Source organism: Anguilla anguilla, chromosome 7 (genome assembly GCF_013347855.1).
Source record: "Anguilla anguilla isolate fAngAng1 chromosome 7, fAngAng1.pri, whole genome shotgun sequence".
Lineage (NCBI taxonomy): Eukaryota > Metazoa > Chordata > Actinopteri > Anguilliformes > Anguillidae > Anguilla > Anguilla anguilla.
In genome coordinates this window covers 9,097,486-9,119,992 of record NC_049207.1, presented here as the reverse complement: position 1 = coordinate 9,119,992, position 22,507 = coordinate 9,097,486, and the positions used below count along the sequence as shown (strand labels likewise).

At 42.2% G+C, this 22,507-nt stretch overlaps 1 protein-coding gene across 1 annotated transcript; it reads left to right on the top strand.

Annotated features, from left to right (window-relative positions):
• The first annotated feature begins 349 nt into the window (after positions 1–349).
• dcn (decorin) lies at positions 350–18,623 on the top strand. The gene is made up of 8 exons (XM_035426616.1): positions 350–513; positions 8,120–8,355; positions 11,668–11,780; positions 13,560–13,773; positions 14,397–14,510; positions 14,809–14,902; positions 15,388–15,526; positions 15,896–18,623. The coding sequence occupies exons 2-8, from the start codon at positions 8,136–8,138 to the stop codon at positions 16,094–16,096; spliced, it is 1,095 nt and encodes a 364-aa protein (XP_035282507.1). The 5' UTR covers positions 350–513; positions 8,120–8,135; the 3' UTR covers positions 16,097–18,623.
• Positions 18,624–22,507: the final 3,884 nt, after the last annotated feature.

Genomic DNA, 22,507 nt, shown 5'->3' with positions numbered 1-22,507 from the left:
CCCTCTCTTTCTCCCTGTCTCTCTCTATTTTGCTTTCTCTCCCTCTCTCTTTCTCCCTGTCTCTCTCTTTTGCTTTTTTCTCCCTCCCCCACTCCCCCCTCCCCCCTCCCCCCTTTTTCCTCTGTTGTTCCAGCTGCTTTTGGAAAACAGCACCCAGAGGGGGGAGTTCTCTCCAATGATTGTCTCATCCATTCAAACAGGGCTTGAGTAACGGGAGCCTCTCTCTCTCTCTCTCCTTCTCCCTCCCGCTCGCCTTCCGTTGGCCATGCTCTCCCCCTCCCTCTCTATTCCTCTCTTTGCCTCTCCCTCCCTCCCTCTCTCCCTCCCTCCCTCTCTTGTCCCCTGCCTCCTCTCCTCCTCCTGTGACTCCTCACACCTGCCTCGTCTTCTGTACACTTTTTTTTTTTTCCCAGCACAATTACCCCTCGGCCTCCTGAGCGCACACTGCAAACATTTCCCCTTCTGGATTTTGGGAGACAAACACGCAGAAGCACCTTGCTAAAAAGAACACAGGTAAGATTTCTTCTCTTTGCAGGACTTGTCTTGGAAGCTTAGAAAACACCTGATACGTTCAGAAGTGAAGGAATACATGCAACTTTGTAGAGAGATAAGGATAAAAGAGATGCAGACAGTGTCACTAAAAAACAGAACCTGATATCTTTGCTTAATTTCCTTAATAGAAACACGAATTTGAGCAGTGCTGCTCTGCTGTGAAGATTTTTTTAAATCGCCAAAGTCTCGTGTCAGAAAATGCGCTGTTGGGTCTAAAGTTTGTGATGATAGACACACAGAAACGCTGATAGCACCCTTTTCATAAGAATGTTTGGTGCTAGGCAGGATTGGATCTTTCTCTCTGACAGTGTGCTTAATGATAGAGTGCTTTTTACTGATAGCGTGTACAGTTTGTATGGTTCACTGCAGCCCCCTGAAGTATCTTTTCCTTCCAGTACCTGGTAGACTGTATTAACTCTACCCAGTTTCGTGCGCTGTTTGTGTGGGTGGATGGCTAAAAACACATGTGCGTGTTTGTGCGTCTGGAGTTTTCCTTGTGCACACATGCGTGTGTGTTAATAAGTCAATGCTGTGCGTGTGTGTGTGTGTGTGCGTGTGTGTGCATGTGTGTGCATATGTGCGTGTATGTGTGTGCATGTATGTATGTGTGTGAGTGTGTGTGTGTGCGTGCATGTATGTATGTGTGTGGGTGTGTGTGTGTGTGCGTGCATGTATGTATGTGTGTGTGTGTGTGTGTGCCTGTGCTGCTGGCATGTATGCACTCTCTGAGTGTGCCTGTGCTGCTGGCATGTATGCACTCTCTGAGTGTGCCTGTGTGCTGTGCTTGCACACGCATCTGTCCAGCAGGTCTGTCTCCCAGCAGGGTCATTTTTTGTTATAGGAGAACTCAGCTAAACACATCCAGACCTGACCTGGAATGTGCATCTGCTAAATGTACAGTATGTGAGGCGGTTGCTCTTATTTATCCCACATTTTGATATATACGAGTGACTTTAGTGTCGCCGTGTCTCACTGTGTTAGCTCGCTAGTCTGTGTACTTTCGCGGAGGCGACTGTTGTTCCCAGTGCTTTCAAAGGAGACATTTCCCCACGCACAGTAAAATGTCCAGTGTTACTTCAACCCTAACACAGTACATATGGGGTCCAAATAGGGACCATATGTACTCGGCTGGAGTTGATTTAACACTGACCATTTTATGTGTGTGGATCAATGAAAAGATGAGATTGCAGAGGTTGGGTGGGGGGTGTGTGGGTGGGTGGGGGGGGGGGCTTAACTTGTAAAATATTGTAAGTTCTTCTCTCTGCCTGACTGGCAAAGCCTTCAAGTTTATGGGAGCATTTTTTCCCCCTATGTAAGTCTTGGCATTTAAACAACCCAGAAAGAAAAAGAAAAAGAAAAAACCCAAGAAAAACAAGGATTTCTCTGTTCTTTATCATCTTCTGTAATTACTGTTGTTCGTGCGACTCCACCATTTAAAAAAAAAAGGAATAAAAAAAAAAAAACGATTTGGCATCAGGAGGGCATCTGGAAATGAAATGAGTGGATTTGGGCTTGGAGGTCCGAGTGCAGACAGTAGAGAGGGTATCTGTCCCAGTAATGGCGGGTTCTGCTGGGAGCCGCTCGGCCCGCTACAGCCCCTGGTTTGGGACGGCCCCGCTCCCTGCTTCTCCGTTTGACGGCGGCAGAGTTGAAACGCTCCTCCTGGGGGCAAACCCAAAATCCAAAAAAGGGAGGAGTACCTTTTTGAAGTACATGAAAAACCATATCTCCCGGGCCCTGTGTTCCAATAATCCTTTAATAACACTGCTTCCTGTTCACAGCGTGTCTGGCTGATGGTATCAGAGACCGACACAGCATGTAGGGGATCTCATGATGTTCACACAAAGTCACCGGCGTAGGACTGAGGAAAGGAGAAGGGCCTCATCGTTGTGTTCGTGGATGAGAGGCCGAGGCCGTACTTAGAGATAGACACTTAAATTAGAATTTTGAGTTTCCGGGGGGCGGAGTCACACAGCTGTGAACAATGACTTGCGTGGACATCTACAGTTCTTCCTTGCTAAAATAACAGAAAATTCCAGAGCCTAATGCCGTCGCAGGGTCATATCTGAGCCTCTCACTACATAGAGAGATTAGGAGAGAAGGACTGAATGAGTGAGAAGGGTATGCGAGAGAGAGAGAGAGAGAGAGAGAGAGAGAGAGAGAGAGAGAGATTGGCAAAGAAGAGTTGAGGTTTGTCCAAGCTCTAAGCTGCCAACAATGTGGCCCAGACTAGAGAAACATACTTTCTGGTGCAGAAGTAGTTTATTCATTCCATTCCATTTATTTATTTATTTTTAAAATAATGCAACAGTCCTTTGAGCATTTATGAAGATTTGTAAAATGAATAGAAAGTTCAGTTTTAAAAGTGGGTCAGAGATTATTTGACTATCCAGGTGTCTGTAAATAATAAAACATTGTTCATAATTCTCCTTTCTGAAGAATGACAGGGAAATTGTGGATTATGGTTATTAACTCATCAAAGCTGTGCTCACCACAACTGTGGCTTCTCCTCTCTGACCCAAAAAGATGGAAAGCACAATACATGTAAGATCTCCTGCTGAGCATTATGTGATTTTGTACCCAGGGGACATTTCAAAAGACAAGAAAATGGATCATATGAAAAAAAAAAAAAAAACTATTTGAAACCAGCACCCGGTTGTATTGAAGATCAAACAGTGGCTTGTTGGTGGGTTCAGAGACCTCTCACATGATGGTAATGCGGTTTGAATGTAAAGCAGTGTTGATGGTGGTCATATTCCACAGATGCCACATATTTTAAACATCCTGAAGCCTTGCAAATACCTGCACTGATTCATTACTGACAGACCCTCAGGCGGGGGGGCGGGGGGTGGGGGGTGGGGGGTGGGGGGGGCTTGGGTTGTGGAGTGGGGCACCCTGGGGCTGGGCAGTGAGAGTATGCACTTGCACTTGCTTATTCTCATTATCATGTGGGCATTGCTATGTTACATTAGCGGGTTTCACTAATGCTACCTTAGTGATTGTCCTGCTGACAATTCAGTGTTTAGAAATTCTTTTCACCCTGGTTTTTTCTCATTCTACTAACCCACACAGGCAATGCAGAACCCGTACAGTGCATGCAGTGCGTAAAAAGAAAAAGGGTTGGTGGGTGAAACGGTGTCTGGAAAAACGATGAGGTAAATAGGAAGAGAAACCGGGAGGAATGTTGTGGCCAGTTGGAGAATTCATAAGGAGGGGAAGCAATGACTCAGAAGGGAGCTAAAGACAGCATAATCTCATGATATAAGAACTGTCGGGAGATGAGTACAAGAGGGGAAAAATACAGCGAGAGAGAAAATCTGTTTTAAAAAAATACATTGGGGCTCCTGAGTAACACGTGTTCCTGATGCAGGGATATACTCTTTTGAGTCCTACAAAAAATAAGGGGGTGGGGAGGGGAAGGGGTGTGGCGGGTGTTGGGTGGCTTCATTCTGCAGGAGAGAAAGAAAGAATGAAACAAAAGAATAGTATAAAAAAAGAAAAGAATAAAAAAGAAAGAAATAACACAAATGGAATAAAACAGAGAGGGAGGTGGAGTAATCCTTCTTTTCCCATAATTATTTCGGATCTTAGGAGGGTATAATCTACAATCACTGCTCTCTGACCTTTTTAAAGCATAAATTATTTCTGTGAGACTGGAAATGGTGATTTAGGAGTTTGTTTTTTGTGTGTGTGTGTGTGGCCTTAATTGTCTGGGAATATGTGGTGTTAGCTGAAACAGAATGAATAGTTTGCCTACAGTACAGGATAATTCAGCGGTCATAATGACCTTGGAAGTGGTGAGGAGGATTCTCTGGTGAGAAAGACGATTCTCTGGCAGTTGGATTTCCTGCGCCAGTTGAGTTTCAAATCGAGTGATGATTGTTGTTAGTCTATTGCTTATAATCCATGTGGACAGCAGTCACAGATCTGGCAGAAGCTTGTTTTATCCGTGTTCCTTGTGACTGAGATAAATCATGAACGGTAGAATGATTGAAAACAGGATTCTCTTTCACTGGACAGAGGACACAGGGCAGTTTCAATCAGTTCCAGTTCCACAACTTCAGTGAACAAGATCAGTGCAGTGCCCAAGATGAGAGCACACCACACAGGGAACAGCACACATTATCAAACACAAACCATACACAGGGAACAGCACACACTATCAAACATAAACCATACACAGGGAACAGCACACATTATCAGACACAAGCCCTACACAAGGAACAGCACACATGATCAAACATAAGCCCTACACAGGGAACAGCACACATTATCAAACACAAGCCCATACACAGGGAACAGCACACACTATCAAACCCAAACAGGACACTAGGAACAGCCCATTATTAAATGCAAACCGTACGCAGAGAACAGCACACATTCTCAAACACAAACCCTAAACAGGGAACAGCACACATTATCAAACACAAGCCCTACATAAGGAACTGCTTGAAGGGAACATCACACATTATCAAACACAAGCCCATACACAGGGAACAGCACACATTATCAAACACCAGCCCATCGACAGGGAACAGCACACATTTTTCAACACAAGCCCTGCACAAGGACAGAAATGTATATTCATTAGCATGCATGCATCTCCCAGTTGCAATAGTTATAGTATCCAAAAATTTGTCAATCATCTTTCAATCACTCATTTCATTGAAATGTCCAATCATTTTTTGCAGAATATGCTGTTCTCTGTGTAAAAAAATTACAAAAATAACCACATTTTCCAAAAGAAAAAACCTATATTATGTGCTCTGATAACAATATCTATCAGGATACAGCACTTAATGCTTTGGTTGCAGAAAAGAAATATGCATTTCCTGACCCATAGCTATCATCACGCAGCTGTGTGAGGCATTCTAATTATATAAAGCTGACTGCTAGGTTTGGTGAGAAGCCCTGTCATGCTGTGGCACGTTGAGCTGTTCAGAATCATCTTTGTTTGATTGTGCTCCAGCTGTTCATGCAAAGCCTTGCTTCATATGAACCACAATTAGTCCTCTTTCTCCTCCTGGCAGTACACTTATTCCAGTACACTGTATCTCAGCTATCTTGTCTGCTGTTCTCTTGTGTGCCCCTTATTTTCCTTTTTATGCATGAAAAATAGCAATTCTGTTGCCTTTAAAATAATCATGGAGTCCCTGTACCAAGATAAGAGAGCCCACCCAATAGCATTGGCCCACACACCTGTGTAATTACACTTTCATGGCATTGATACTATGTGTTATATGTGCTTGCAGTTTTACACATTTATTAAAATGGATCATGCATTTGGAATTACAATTGCAACATAATACTGTAATGCAATGTGAGGACTTTAGAATGGACTGCTCTGTCTCTGTACTGGCTGCCCTGCACTGTTCTCAGTGCTCAAATGGGACATCTCCCAGATTAAATGAGAAGTCAGCTGGCTTGCAAAGTTCTTGGCAATATTTTCCAACAACCTAAATTAACATCTGTGGCACGGCAGTCTGCTAAATTGCTATCAAAACAGCAATTCTTCCATCCTTGTGTCAGTTCCAGTACAGCATGCTGACAGCCACCTAAATTGTAAGCTAAAAGTTACCTAGACAACATTATTTAAAATAAATTCATGGTTTAGATATTTTACTAGGTTATATTTAAAATTGGAATCCTAGCTAGTTACTTTAGTTGAAAAGAATGATTGAGCTAGAAGATGGGAACCACAAAAATGCAAGCTCTGCTTTCCTGTCAAAATATTAATGAGTGCTTTGCACAGTCAGAAACTACAGTACCAATCCAAATTCAAGGGAGAATCCATTGAAATGTACCCAACAGAAATAGTGAATAAACCTAGCCAAATACTTTTGGTTTTTTTTGCAAACTGCATTCATCTTGGGCCAAGGTAATTTTAGTGGTAGCCTCCCAGACTTTGAAGCATCACAGTCCAGGACAAGAAAATGATGATTCTAGAGCAGAATTATTAGAATTATTAAAAGATTATAATGGGTTCTAAAGGAAACAGGCTGCATAATATAAAAAAGAAGGCCAAGAAACTTGAAAAGTTTGCAACATGAGAAGTTTGCAGTGGTTGCAGACTGAGGCTGCATGGTTAGTAAAGTTTTTACATGGAGTAATAACCAAAGGAAACGGCCTGCTGTGTCCCCTAACTAGGCATGACATCTCCACTGCCCTTCTGCGACACCGAAGCCACATTATCAAGTGGCATCAACGTAACATTAAGCGCAGGCCGGGGGATTTGTTCACGGGACGTTAAATTAGCAGACGACAGCGCTGAGAACACAGACGAAACGCGGCGGAGGAAGCGTTCGGTTTCTGGGTCTCCGTCTGTCTCGGCTGAGCTATAATTCCCCGCGCGTTTTCGGTCGGGGTTTTTGGAGCTGTAATTTTCTCTAAGGGTGCAGAAGAGGAGCCGCTCCGCAGCAAAGTCCTTCAGCCTGACGTGACCCGGAAAAGAGCGCGACGGTGTCGTTTACCCAGCAATCTCCCTGTCACCGAGGAGCCGGTGGCCATGCGCCACACCCTTGTTCTTAATCTGCTGGCCAGAGTGAGCTTCCGTCTGTGAAGGGAGGAGGTAGTGCCGAGTACGGCCTCCAACGGTTTTATAGGAGCATTGCTATAAAAAAAAAAACCCTAATTTGCCTTTCTGAAGCATTGCAGCCTGTGGTGAGCTCATGATAGGTCAAAGCAGCGTGAGGTAGCCTGCTGATCTGTGGTCGCCTAGCGACACTGAACGTGGAGCTCAGAGGCCAGCCTTGCATATGTATCTTCTCTGAACTTCTGTCACATGGGACACATTTCTGTCAATTGTTCAACAATTCAGGCATTACAAAATCCCCAAATTGGAGAAAACCGGGTGTAATTTAATGGACCCTAGAAGGGGCGGTCATGATCCCTTGGACGACGTGATTCCTTCAAACTGTTTTGTTTTGAGGTGCCAACCGCATACAGGATGGTCCAGTCTGGTCTCGGGAGGGCTGTCACTGAGGTGGATACTCAAGGCCCTGAGGGCCTGGTCACCTCTGGCTGCTCCTCATTTGGGCCAGCAGTGATTTATGACCTTAGAAATACATCTCTTATCCACTTTACATTAACAAATTTCCATGCGTGTGTGGAGCTTGAAACTGTATTTTAAAGAGAGCTCCCATGTGATAGTCATCCTCCAGATCACTCTTTTTTGGGATGGACAATGCCAATGCATGTCATGACAGACCCTATATCCATCTATGCCTTTCTGTACAAATCCTTTCTGTTATAATAGCGCTAGTATTAGCCTTTTAAAAAAGCACTGTGATGTAGTAAAATTGCCCTGATGATTACTACCATGGCAACCTTTCGGGAAATTGGTATAAGCAAGCCGAAGACAATGCTAAAGGTTTTATGTATCAAAGCCCAGAAAAACATGGTTGTACTCTACCAACTAAATGCCTTTCCTGTACATGGATTGATTGATCAGTCACATGACATTATGTGGTACCACTGATGACCAGATGCAGCTCAGCGTAAAGAGTCAGGAAGTAGAACGTTTAGTTCTGTGCGAAGTTGACCTTTGACCCCTGGCTCTCACTTCCAGGCCCCTCATCAGCAGCATGAAGTCGGCGTGTCTCGTCCTGCTCCTCGGCACGGCCTGCTGGGCCCTGCCCTTTCGTCAGTCGGGCTTCCTGGACTTCATGGTGGAGGACGAGGCGGGCTCGGGGCTGCCCGAGGAGACCGTGGAGCCTGCACCGCCCATGCTGCCAGTCCCAGAGGGACCCATGTGCCCCTTCAGGTGCCAGTGCCACCTGCGAGTTGTGCAGTGCTCCGACTTGGGTAAGGAATCACTAGCTCTCAAATCTTCATGCCTTCATGCAAAATTCTGATACCGTACTCTGGTTTATTATTTTTTTTCTTGGAAAAATCCAATCTGGCCATTGGTAGAACGAGACGGTGGCCATGAGAACCCAAAAAGGAGGTCAGCCAAAGAAAAAAAAAGAAAAAGAAAGAAAGCTGAAAAACAAACAGTCAGGAAAAATGACACATCTTAGTGATCTTGCTCATTTTGGGAAAAATAAATTAGCATTGGCCTTTAGTGAGCTTTTACCTTTCCAGTGCTAACCGAGGAGAAATGAGGTAAGTGGGGAAACTGACAGTCGCCGGCGGAGCAATGCTGCGGTTGCGCTCTGTGTATATTTGCGCTCGCTCGCTCGCTGCGGCGCGGTCGTCGCAGAGCCCTGCGGCTCCCGGGCCGTGCTCCGAGGAGGAATGTGTGGACCGTGTGAGCGTAGCGACGCTAGCCGACGAACGCCCCGGCTCGGCCGTTCAGCTGGCGTGGCCGAGGGCCGAGCGCGCGCTAGACTCCGCGGTGTTTACGCGGTCGGACCGCGGTGCCAGCGGAGAGCCTTTTCCCATCCTCGGCTTTTTCGGGTCGCACAAAGAACGGCACTGTGTGTTTGATCCGCCCAATCATCAACGGGCGAACTTTGCGAAAAAATGTCCTGTTTTTTTTTTTTGCCGCTCAAATATGCTGGGTGCTTTGTTTCCACAACGATGGGATTTTCTGAGCAAATCTCCGCTTTCATTTTCCTCCATGCTTTTTGGCAGTCATGTGGAAAGCTAAACAAATAAATTATGACATTATTTGGTTGGTTTTGGGAAACTGGAATCAGAATGCTGCTTTTATAAATAGTTTTTTATATGGATTTGTATGGATTTGAAGCTGTCCCTATACTTTGCACATTTATTATGCCTTGTGCAATCCGCCCTGAGAACAGTGTTCTTTGTTAAAATGCTGCACACTGTTGCTTTATCATCAATTAAAAAGGCATACTCAACATACATATTTTCCTCTCAGAGTTATGTTGATTTTGTGTCGTTGATGCTGTCGATTTTAATAGGATGACTAATAGAACAGACTGGTATATTGCCATAAAAGCCAACTGAATTATTGATTAATTGTGAGGATGTTGTGAAAAAGAGATTCTGTATGCAATGATCTCTGCTTGGGTGTTCATGTGCAAGTAACTGGTGTGTGTGTGTGTGTGTGTATGTGTGAGAGAGAGAGAAAGAGAGAGAGAGAGCGAGAGAGAGAAAGAGAGAGAGAGAGTCAGTCTCTGGCATGCTCTCATTTGGCATTGGATATATGGGGGAAGGCTTACACATAAAAAAAACAAGTGATTTACACCAAAGCTTCACTAGCTTAGTGATATACACCAAAGGCTATTGTTGCTTTGTGTCAGCACCTTGAGGATGAGAGTGACATATAATTTTCTCCCAGCATGTCCACATGCAGGCAGGCACAAGCGCTTTGAGAGAACACCTTTTTTTAGATGACCTCATTATCTCTGTTGAGTACTGGGCCATTAATGCTGCTTCCAAAGGACGTTCAGCGTTCTGCTTCACTGAACTCCACCGCCCGCCCAACCCCCCCCCCCACCAAGGTGTTGCACACGTGATGGAAAATCACACATACTTACATACAATGACACATACTCCCACAGTGGACCTATTTTTAGATGTCTCAAGGATGATTACCCCGCACTAAAAAAAAATATCATTGCTCACTTTCTAAAATATTCCAAAAACACAATTGACGATCCAGGGTAAACTAGTAATTTGCACATTTTTGTCAGGATTGATTGAAATTGAGTATAATTAGAACACTATATTTGCAGCTCTACTTTCAGACTGGCCAAGAAGAATGTCCTGTGGAGCTTTTGAGCTCATGTTATTTCCCCCAGTGCATTGTGGGTAGCAGTTGCAGTTGCAGCAGCACCCATTATTCTGGGGTTACCACAAGAAAGGCTCATGCAAATGCATGGATGTGTACTCTGTCAGAGTGATTTATGCATGCCTCATTAAGATCTCTTCCTCTTTTTTTTCATCCAACCTGAATCTGTCTTTCTTTGTTGGGTTGATTAAATATGAAATTAAATCAAAAAGTGTTGAAGGCAATCCAAAGCATCTGAAACATATGCATTTGGACTGTGGATTTAAGTTTTATTTCCTCTTATCCATCTCGCCAGCATGTTAGTGCTGGTTTGATATTTTTAGTAAGACTGATCCTCAATAATATCCTGCATAAAATTTCATACACAGATGCACTGCAACAGATGTCTCCTAAATCATGAATTGGGAAAAACAGCATGAAGAAACTGCATACAGTGCAGTACAGGGGGCCATGCCTGATGTTGAATCAGCCTGTACCCTCGCTTACCTTTGTGTGTCTTCCCTTTGCTTTCACTTATTCTTCTGCTAAATGTTTCAAACTCCACGTCAGCTTGTTGGCGCAACTATGTGGTTCTTCCCCATAATACTGTGAAACACTACAGACCACAAGCAGCTGTGTGGAGAACTGTGGAATTCTGAAAAAGAGGAGAGGGAGGACGCAATGTTCAGAGTACAGTATGTTCGTTGTGAAGCTTTTAAACGAAACTCTTCGTGGATCACCGGGTCGAGTGACAGAACAATTTCTCTGGATTACCCTCAAACTCAATTCATTTAAAATATCCAACCCAGTTAATTGTTTACTCATGTGCTTGCATTATTTTTTTTTTTTTATATGGCGAGGAGGCGAATGAAAGCTGATGTTTGGTGACCCAATGTTCCATTTTCCTGGTGATGTTCAGCTCCACACCTTCCACTGTCCCGCCCTGTTAGCCAGGGAAAGAGGGGAAATTTATGAGCAGAAATATTTTTCGCCTAGACCCTTTACATTCGTCATTATGCACAGTGGAGATCATGATGTTATGTTCAGCTACCTGTTCAATCACGCATGTGCACGAGCCTAACGTGCACAAAGTGCTTTCCGTAGATGCGTTGAAGCTCAGCTTCTGGACAGTAGGCTGCTAACACAGAAGACTGTAGTGATGTGTGGGGAAACTGCAGCCACTGCAGCTGAATCTGTGTGTGTGGAACATCTTGGGCCAGGATTACAGCTTCTGGATAGCGAAGTGAAAGAGGTGCTAGTGGCAGAATACGCTTTGAAAGCGAGTCTGTGCTTGTCGGGACACGGGCTTCCAAATACAATTTAGCATCTCAAAGGATATCTAAAAGGAAACGGTCTAAAAGGAAACAATGGGAATTTTTTTGTGCGTACCTGACAGGTAACACTTTTTAAAATTTTCTTTCTCTTCATATCTCTAGCCCTGAAAAATGTCCCAGAAAAAATTCCTGCAGACACCACGCTGCTTGACCTGCAGAACAACAAGATCAGCGAACTTCGAGAGAACGACTTCAAGACCCTCAAGGGCCTACATGTAAGAACCAAACTCCTCTCGCTCCTAATCTCTTGGCTCATGGGATGATTTCATGTGCAACCAATATTGACAACAATATTGTAATGAAATCCTCTTCTCCATTTTTAAAATAATGGTGATTTCTGATCACGTAATGAAGAAATATGTTTCATATCCTCTCTGAAACTGAATGCTGAGTGAATGATAAATGAAAGTATTTGGTGAAAAGGCTGAAAGCTTTAGGGAGATGCCAGCAAAATACTGCCAGAAAATCTAATCCAGGCTCAAAAATTGTCAAAATAAAGAAACAAAAGATTTATGTTTTGAAAAATGAAACCATGCTAACAGTTGCATTCACAAAGATGAAAGTAACTGGAATACTTCAACCTCATATGTTCTTTATTTGTGATTTGAGTCTCCTGGAGGATGGATTTATTAGTGTTATGTAAAACATAGTTCTCAAATAGTCAATAAACAGACCAATATGGCAGCATGCAGTGGACTGTTGAGTAAACTGTCAAAAGCTGTTATTATCAACAGTCTGGATTTCATACAAACTCAAATTTTAACATTGAACAATACCCCAGCAGGCCTGTTTTACAAACTGGAGGTAATCAGAGGAAACTGAGTGAGGTCAGAAATGTTTGGCAAGAGCCCCCCAGCACATAAATATTTCTGAATGGTTTGGGAACCGTTGCATGTCTTCTTTTAAAAAGATAACCTCTTGATTACTTTTCAGATTTATACATTTTATTAAACTAATGGAGTGTCTCCCCATGTATATATTATATATAATATAATATAATATAATATAATAACAGTTTTATTTGATAAAAAAAGAAAAGTTCTCACATATTTTCCCCTTCCTCAAAATAAAAACATATAACGATATACAAAATATTAAAACTACATGCATGAGTGCATTTTTATGCAACGTTATATGTCTGACAAATAAAAAATATATAAAAACATGTGATTGATGAACTCTGTCAATTAAAAAAAAAAAAAAAAAACAGCCTTGATGAAGCTAGCTCTGTCTTGGTGACTTCAAAAAAAAAAATCAGTTGTGATACAGCACGGCACATGTAAGTGTAAAGAGCTCCACACCTCTGTAAAACATTTAGTTTTATTTCTGTGCCATTTTAAGCAGGTGCCCTGCGTTACCCTTTCCTGCTGGCCCATACCTGTCTAGATGATAAGATTTAAAATCATCTGGGGATATGTCAGTGCCCCCAGAGGTACTTAGGCTGCAAAACTATAATTAGTTTCAACTTGCTGGGTACCCTGGGGGATGAAGGCTAAAAAAACTCTATTTTTATAGGGGTAATTCAGGTAAAGCTCCTTCTACACTACGCAACACTTTTATCACAGATCTTGGCACTAATGAACAGTTACACATTTAATTAAAAGTCAAACATTCCATTAATTTTGAAAATGTTACAAACAATTACAGGACAATTACAGAAAAATTACAACATTTCATAGATAACAGACTTCATGCCCCACAAAAAAAATTCACAGTTACACAGTTTTCATTCTGGATTACAGTAAAGTGTGCTTATCTGACTAAAACCCATTTATCATCCTTGAACTTTAGTTTATTAAATAAATGCATGTTTGCACTGTGTGGCTAATGTGTGGGGAATGTTCCAGTTTAAAATGACCCAACCATCAATCACTGACGTGGGTGGTCCAGCATTAGCAAACAAAAACATGATTTACCAGTAAAGCACTGAGATCACCGGATGACCAGTGTTGTGCAATATCAGTAAGCAGACGTTTTTTTTTTCTTTCCTGAAGGCCTTGATCCTTGTGAACAACGTAATCACCACCATCCATCCCAAAGCCTTCATGCCTCTGGGCAAGCTGCAGAGACTCTACCTCTCCAAGAACCTGCTGAAGGACATGCCACCAAACATGCCCAAGAGCCTGCAGGAGCTGCGCATCCACGAGAACGAGATCTCCAAGATCAAGAAGTCCGCCTTCGAGGGCATGACCCACGTCATAGTCATGGGTACGTGCTCATTACATCTGGGTTACCTCCGCAAGATTGCCAAGATCCGGAAATGTGTGCCTTTCAAGGGCATGGTCTGAAATCAAGCATCTAATCTCTTTGAGTTGATCACAAAATTCTGATTGTATATCTTCCCTCACACCCACATTCACTGCCCAGTGGGCTGCACTGAAACCTGTTTGGCCCAAAAAATAAGATCTGTTGATACTGATGAGTGTCATGGATTTGCTCTCCAGAGATCATATTTGTACATGAACCCGTTTCACAGCACAGGAGCTTTACCAGCCCTCATCCAATGGGTGGCAGCTAACATATATATAAGTTCAAACAATACTCCACTCGCAATCAAAAACGTTCTCCTTCATCATCTACACGCTTTTAGAAAATGTAAGTAACTGCAAGAGCTACTAAGAGCAAACAAACAGTGCTTCTATGAGAGCTGGAGGTTGTCCACCTCTCTGCTTCTTTGGTCTCTGGAATCAAATCTGCATTACGTCTGCAATCATCTCGTCACTGTGAAACAGAATAAAATGTATACATACATAGACATCCAACACCCTGACCAGGAGTTACTGCGGCAGATTCACTGTTTTCCTTTGCCTCTGATGTGCCCCCTGAATTAGAACTGGGATCAAACCCGCTGACGAGTTCTGGGATTGACAGCGAGGCCTTCGCCGATCTGAAACAGGTCTCTTACATCCGGATTGCTGACACCGGCCTTACTGAGATCCCCAAAGGTACGCAGCTATCTCTTCACACCTTCTTTCACTGGGTTAAATATTCTGTATGTTGCTGTGTTCTGGAATGCAAAAAAATTGAGAAATTAGCCAATGAGAAGGAGACTAGGTGGAAGCTTGGGTGACTTGTGCTGCTTAATTGGTTTAAAGAACCAATAGGACGCAGACGCCATTGAAGGCTTGGGGGTGCGTGCCCGATGTGTTATAACTGTGAGGAAAAATCGCAACCGTGTGATCAAAGAGGAAAGCGTTAAAGGGGTTTTTATGTAACTGCTGTTCCTCTTGCTATGTGCACCAGGCCTCCCCAGCTCCATGTCTGAACTCCATCTGGATGGGAACAAGATCACCAAAGTCCAGGCAGAGAGCCTCAAGGGTCTGAAAAGCCTGGCCAAGTAATGATTCCCTCTTATTTCAGTTGCATGACTAACAAGGCCGTCTGGGCCAACAACTAGCTCTTCTCTAGAGTAAATAGATGATCTTTCCCCTTCTCGCGTGGGGGAAAAAAAAACCTTTTTCTGATTGTTAATGCAGAATTAGAGAGAGCAGAGACACATCACTGCAAACTAGGCACAGAACACCACACAATGAAAGCAAGATAGTCAAAAACATTATTGTCCTACAGCAATGTTTATGACTAATAAAACACCTTCTGGGCTTATCAAAGTCATTGAATCACTGGGAATTTGGACGTCATACAGCACATGTGCTATGGAAAAGTACCAGTTAATTGGTGCTTGTTAACTTACCACCCCATTGGCTCTTGACACTATATCATGTTCTCTCATTGGTTCCTGTGTCACATTACATTCTGCGTTTTTTTGATTGTGAAGGACGTTGCGCACGTCTCACAAGCTGATGTACTGTCCCCTCCCCTCAGGTTGGGTCTGAGCCACAACGAGATCAGCGTGGTGGAGAACGGAACCATGGCCATGGTGCCACACCTGCGTGAGCTGCACCTGGACAACAACGCTCTGACCAGCGTACCCTCGGGCCTGCCTGACCACAAATACATCCAGGTGAGGTCTACTGCCAATGAAGAACCGAAGGCCATTCGGGCTGTTGAAGCCCGATTAATCATTACTAGACAAGTCTCAGCATTACCTGCAATCCCTGCCTGTTCCCCATTTGATGAGCAGTGTGACATATATGCACAAGTGTTGTCTTGTATAGTTGTATCGAAGTAGCCTCACTATTTGAGACACAAATAAATAAATAAAATTGTATTTTATGAGAAACACTATAAAATATGCCCAAAATAAACAGCAAATTTAACAGCACTCAATTTATGAAGCAATCGTAGGATAATAGCTAATTCAATAGATTTCAACAGATGGTTGTCTTGTGTATAAAACGGTTTGCTGATCAACTTCTGTCTGCCGTTGCAGGTTATCTATCTCCATAGCAACAAGATTGCTGCGGTAGGAACTGAGGACTTCTGCCCCCCTGGTTTCAACACCAAAAAGGCCATGTACTCAGGGATCAGCCTGTTCAGCAACCCCGTACCCTACTGGGAGATTCAGCCAATCACTTTCCGTTGTGTCTTTGACCGCTCCGCCATCCAGCTCGGAAACTACCGGAAGAAGTAGATAGTTAGTGGCTGAAGACCATTTCCTATGACTGTGCTGCCCCCTCTTCCCTACCCCCCCCCCCAACCCCCCCCCCCCCCCTCGCCCCCCAGAGTCTTTGTACTGCACACCCCATAAAGCAATAACTAGAAAGACAGATCCAACTCCATATTTTTTACACAATCCTGAAAATAACAGCAACACACAAAACACATAACTGACATCTTTTGGCTAGTCTGGGTCAGTCCTTACAGTAGAAAACTACAATCCCCAATGGTATCCAAGTGTACGGTTGTACATGTTCACATCACACTTTAGTGGAATCTAGGGTGGTGCGGAAGAAGATAACGGAAAAGACAACAGCAGGAGATTTCAAGAAAAAAGAAATATTTCAAAAATGTAAAAATTTACACTTAAAGGTAATGAACAGCAAAATTTTGCCCTATAACTCCCACATTGGTCAGACAAAAACTGGAAAATGATGAAAACATTTTAGCTATGCTGAGTCTCTAGGGCCTAAGTGCCTAATCATATTAACTATCCCTCTGATAATTTCATCAGCTGGCCTGCAGAGCGGGCAGCAAAGGGTTAACTTGCATCTCATCAACAATATCAACGGCAAGAACTGGTGTACAAGAATGTACTAGAATATCATGTATTTAGAGGTAGTGTTCAAAGTGTACTACGGGGATAGGAGTACACCCTGACGTGTACCATTTTCTTTTCGTATTGTAGTTAGTTGAAGTAGAAAAAGTAGTTTTTATTCTGCCAAATTTCTATATCTTCTGCTTGCTTTACATGATTCTCGAAAAAAAATAAGAAGAGTTTTTTTTGTACTCCCCTGTGTTTAAACATTTCAAATGTTTTATTTTTTATAATATGCTGAACAACTCCAAATCATCAATGTATTGTAACGAGCAGTTGAAAATAAAACCAGGGCAAGCAGATAGAATAAGCTGCGTACATTTTCACGAAAGGTCTTTCATACAGACCTGTTCTCATACATTCGCTTTTCGACCGACCTTGGATTATGGATTGCAGTGTTTGTGATTTGTTGTTTGTTTATTTGTTTGATAGCTTTAAGTTTGAAGACTGAGGGAAGCTGGCTGCAGGATGATCACGCCGACCATGCTGATGTTAGTTTGAATGTTCTGTGTATAGATGCTGTATATACAGGCTGTATAATACCTTTTTATTGTTTTCAAGCATTTCTTGCAGTAGTTCAGACTGAACCTATCAGTGACTTAGGTGAATCTCTCGATCAGGGACTCTGCCCGAGGTGTCACTAACCTGATAAAAGTCAGATAATAAAAAAGAAAAAAATGCAAAATAAATTATTGCATTCCACATGAGGATTGATTCTCTACACCCAGTCAGACACAGCTACTTGCATCTATGATTAATTGCCCCACCACTAGAAGGTTCAACAGCATCATCTTCACAGAAGAAGGCAGACTTCGGCAAGCGAACACTTTATACTGTGCTCCATGACACTTTATGAACACTGGCACATGCCCATAAAACTGAGAAAGAGACCCAACAATTAACGACAATATATTGCATTTTCCAAATATTTTCTGAACCCAAGTGTTTTGTCATCTCAGGCTAAATTTTGTTTCTGAATTTACGACTTGTGACTCAGTTGACTCACACACAGACGGGGTTGTCTTCCCCGTGTGACGACTGAAATTAACGAGGAACGTGAGGACAGTCAGTGCCTTGTGGTATTAATCTTCAGTACTTTGAAAATATCTTCTGTTTAAAAAAAAAAAAAAAAGTTGTCTTTCTGTTTGAATTTGCGTATATTTCACCTCAGTGTCTTTATAGTGTGATAAGTAACTGACAGGAGAAAAGAGCATTTCTCCAGTGAATAGAGAAATTTTAGCAGATGTCCAGACTTGAGGCCAGAACATAACCCTGGGTCTGCATCCAATATGCCAGAACAGAGGCAAAAATAACATCTGAGAACATTCAGTAGGCACATAAAACATTAACCATAGATCATGCTTTGAGTTTTGTGCACATAAAAAGATTGTAATAAAACTACATATAACCATTTTGTATAAAATTTATAACTTAAAATTGGATAATATTCTATTCCGGTTGTGGTAGTCTTTCCTTTCTGATATTAAAATATATAGCGATTACATGAACGGACGTGTGGGTAAAGTGATTGATTCTACGCTATCAAGGCTCAAAGTCTTTCATGTTTTGACAGCATTAGGGTGAAAGTATCTGAACCCTTTTCATGTTTCTTATCTTCTCCCTCAGACATCATAAGAAGACAGATCATCTAACTGAAATTTACAGAGTATCATTTACATTTGGGAATCATCTGTACTTATGTAATAATTTATACAACATCTATGAAAACTATATATTTATATATACTTATGCATATGTTTGTACGTGTAAAGATCAAGATAGAATAAGGAATGTAGTTTATGAAAAATTAGTGGAAATATTTGTAGTGTGGCCTGTGCTGTATTTGCGAGCTTGCATTTATGTATGGCAAATATAAAGTACCTAGATACAAATACAAAATGTAGAGGGTTTGGTTGGCTTTACCAAGGAATGATATGGGAGTATTGTTTGAGAATTTTACTGAGGTTAACATCCGAATAAATTCAATAAAGAATTTTTAGAGTCCATAAAAATCATTTTAAAAAATTATCAGAAGAGTTCATCCCAGCACAACAATTTAGGTAAGGTTGCAACTTCTAGTGCATGGTAAGCCAATAGGCGCCAGGTTATGGTCCTTATGGTCTCTCATTTGTGAATACAAAATGTGCTGGAATCTATCCAACTGGGAAGCTCTTGCCTGAAAGATTACTGAGGTATCTGAGCTCTGATATGAGAACCAAGAGCTGAGAGAACCAATACCCATAGAAGGCCATGTCATACTCTATGTGAACTGCCTCTAATGTGCACAGAAATATGCTCAGTTCTCTCTCACTCTCTCTCTCTCTGTCTCTCTCTCTCTCTTCTTTCTTCTTTCTCGTTCTCTTCTTTCTTCTTTCTCTCTCTCTCTCTGGCACCCCCTTGTGGAAGCCACTCTTCTGCCTGTGCTTCTCCACCATTTTTCACCATCCAAACCACTTCTCTCATTTGCTTGCGTGTTCACTTTTGTCTTGTTCCATTTAATACTGTGTGTGTGGGTACAGTATGTGCGTGTGTCTATGCACTACAGCACTGAGCCGTTTATGTAACCAATGCAATGTGAGCACACTATCCCTAGCCCAAAGCAGTGACTTCACTTCTCGAGTGTAAAACGACATCAGGCAAACTTTGAGGAAACCAAACACAAGTGAGTGTCAATGAAATAAAATCCTTTCTGATTTTTTTCTATTTAATTTCATTTAAATTTTATACAGACATCAACTTGCATATCTAGTGTTTAAAACTAAAAGCGCCTCATCCATGTTTGTGTCACCATGACTAATTTCTTCAAGAAGTCAAAATATTCTGTCCCTCAAGCAAGAAGGCAAAAGATAAAATGGACCAATCAGACTGCTCCGAACTGTGGCTGAAAGCAATTTTTACGTTTCTGAAAGATGACTGGCTGATGCCCTTTAACCTTTGCCTGAATTCTTTATCCCCCGTCCTCTTTAACTGCATCATCTTAAAAGCTTGAAGGAGCAGTTGTGGCAATCTTCCCCCACTCCCTGGGTGAACAACACACACAGCTGACTGCACCCAGGGAGACAGATGGAAAAGTGGACCATAACAAATAAAGCTGAGAGGTATTTAGTCATCTAAATAAACTGAGTAGTAAGTTTTATCAACAGTGAGTTCAAAAGAAGAGAGAAGTGCAGTATCACACAGATTTTGAAGAGTCAGTCTGAATATCCGCAACTCCATATGGTCACTGAGTGGAGTCTATATCTCAACAGTCTGTTCTGTCTACACTGGAGAGATCAGAGGGACTTGCTGGTAATGAGGAACGACCTGTTTTGATTTATCGTCTAATAAATGCAGCCCTTAGCTATTTGGCATATTTCCAAACATAGATGTATGTGATGGGACGCAGTACACTCTGTCTGCTATCGACCACGTTCTCCATATGTCAGCCAGATGTAGCAAGATTCTGAGATCAATCTTATATTAATTTCCTCTGGAGGATGTAAATGCAGAACCAGCCATTTTTAAAGGACTGTTTATTTGCCTTGACTCCTCTCTGCTAAACCAGAGCTTTCCACTGCATGTGATCATAAAAGGCTCTTTTTAATTGCTGATAAGCTCCATATGGCCAGACATTTCCTTAGAGTTATTCAAATGGTTTCTATAGATGTTGCCTTCCTTGAAATGTCCGTGCCCTGGTTGTCACGGTGACTGTTGTAATGAACAGGCCTGAAACTAACGTGAATTGGGTGTCAGTCACAAAAGGGTGCCCCTTTCAGGATAACTGCATGAGGACCATTTTATCATGTGAGAGTACAGGCCCATCATTACCTGAAGCAAAATAGCAAAGTACATTTATTTATGCCTTAAACCTCAGAATATATAAAGAATGCAAAATGTTTATTGTTAAGATGTTCTGTAACAGTTGTTACAGTAGTGAATTATATTGTTTGAGTTAATTGTATAAATAACCATTAACTATCCGCCATTCCTTTTGACCTGCTGAATACATTTTTTTTCATCATTACCAGCGTCTGCTAAATAAATGCAACGTAATGTAAGAAATGACAGAAAAGGCAATATAAAGATGGTCAGCATCCCATATGCTCACTGTCAGAAACCAGTGATGGTCCTCCAACATCCCTACTTCCTTTAAATATTGTCCAGTTTCTAACATTTATGTCTGGCTGTAAACCCCGCAGCAGAGAGGCTCTCTAAATCAGATTATGAAGGTGAGCTGAAGTGCTGGTTGGCTGGAAGAGGTGCCACTCACACATTCTGTTTGGTCTGATTGGGTAAAGCTTTTTTGAAAGAGTAGGGGCGTTAACCCCGGTGTCGTGGTCAAACTCCCATGAAAGTGGCTCTCTACATCTGGTCACCCAGTCATTCTCTACATTTTGTTGGCTTCACCATGCCTGACATTCAGACTAACTTTGATTCCTCGAGTCACAGTTCTCAGTTGTTTTAAATGTTTAAATAATAGTTTAAATAATAAAAAGGGAACTAGCAAGCTAAATTGTGCAATCCTTTGTTCTAAGGAGCATGCGCTAGCAGTGCATGTGAATCCAGACCATAAAAAGTGTTCGGACTGCAGTTCATTCAAAAAGAATGCAGACTGTTCTCGGGGAGTTCTGTGCATAAAACAATAACTCTTACCATCTCAGCAACATTTCACCCACACACACACACACACATATATATACATACACACACACACACAACTTATGGTATGAAGCTCCAGAATTGTTTCTGATGAATACAAATAATCAGGTTACGTAATTTGTACATGCATGCAGAGAAGGCATGGAAAAAGAAATCTCACTAAGAGACTGAAATGCAATGCCAAACAAAACACGCAAGCTCTGTGGATGCGTTTCTGAAGATGTTTGGATGAGCCCACAGGACGGGCCTTGGGAAACATCCCTGTGTTTCCTTTGGCTCCTGCAGAGCCTAACTTCCTATTTTCATCAGCGTCTGGAAAAGAGGTCTTTCAAACTTAAATGAAGGTGCAATTAACGAAAGGAAAAAAAGATATAGAAAATGCAGACTCTTGGAAAATTTGAATCGAAGGCTCTTACTTACTTCGCCTTTCAGGCATTGCACCGCCATCACAGTATGCTTGTCTGTCACGGAGTTACATTTGACACAGTTCATTTGAAAATAATATAATACTAAAAATGAGCCTGCATAAAAACACCACCAGGTATATTTCGGCAGAGCAAAAGGACGGGTGGCTCGTGCATGCCGCACATTGTATATTCCATTGCTCTGACACATCTCTTTTTTTCAGACACATCCGCTTCCTCCCTTCCTGACAGATACAGCCCTGATAGACACAGCCCAGAGCTGTTCGTACAGTGATGTCATCAGCCGTCGGGAGCCAGGGTTCGCTGACTGCACATCAGACATCAGTCTCAATCATCAAGATCATTTTTCATACACGTTATATAATGCCAAGTGAAACGTTTTCAGCAGAGTTCCACTTTAAACACTTTCAACCATTTTGTGATATTGTTGTTTAAAGAGTTTCAAATTCCAAGGCCTCACCAGCACCAGAACCTGAACTTGTGCTGCAGAGCAATAGTCTGTGGGAGGACAGAAAAACTAGCAAAAAAATGTTCTTCTTTGTGTATACAGTAAAGCTTCTACAGTCCATTAAAACGTGCACAGATCATTTAAATACAACCTTTTTTGGGGGCTTGCAAAAGACAAAATGTTCTCCATCCACTTTTTTTGGGCGTTTGAAGGGGGAGTGGCTAAAGGGGTAGCAGTATCGGATGGGGGTGGTAGGGAATCGCCTTCAGAAACAAA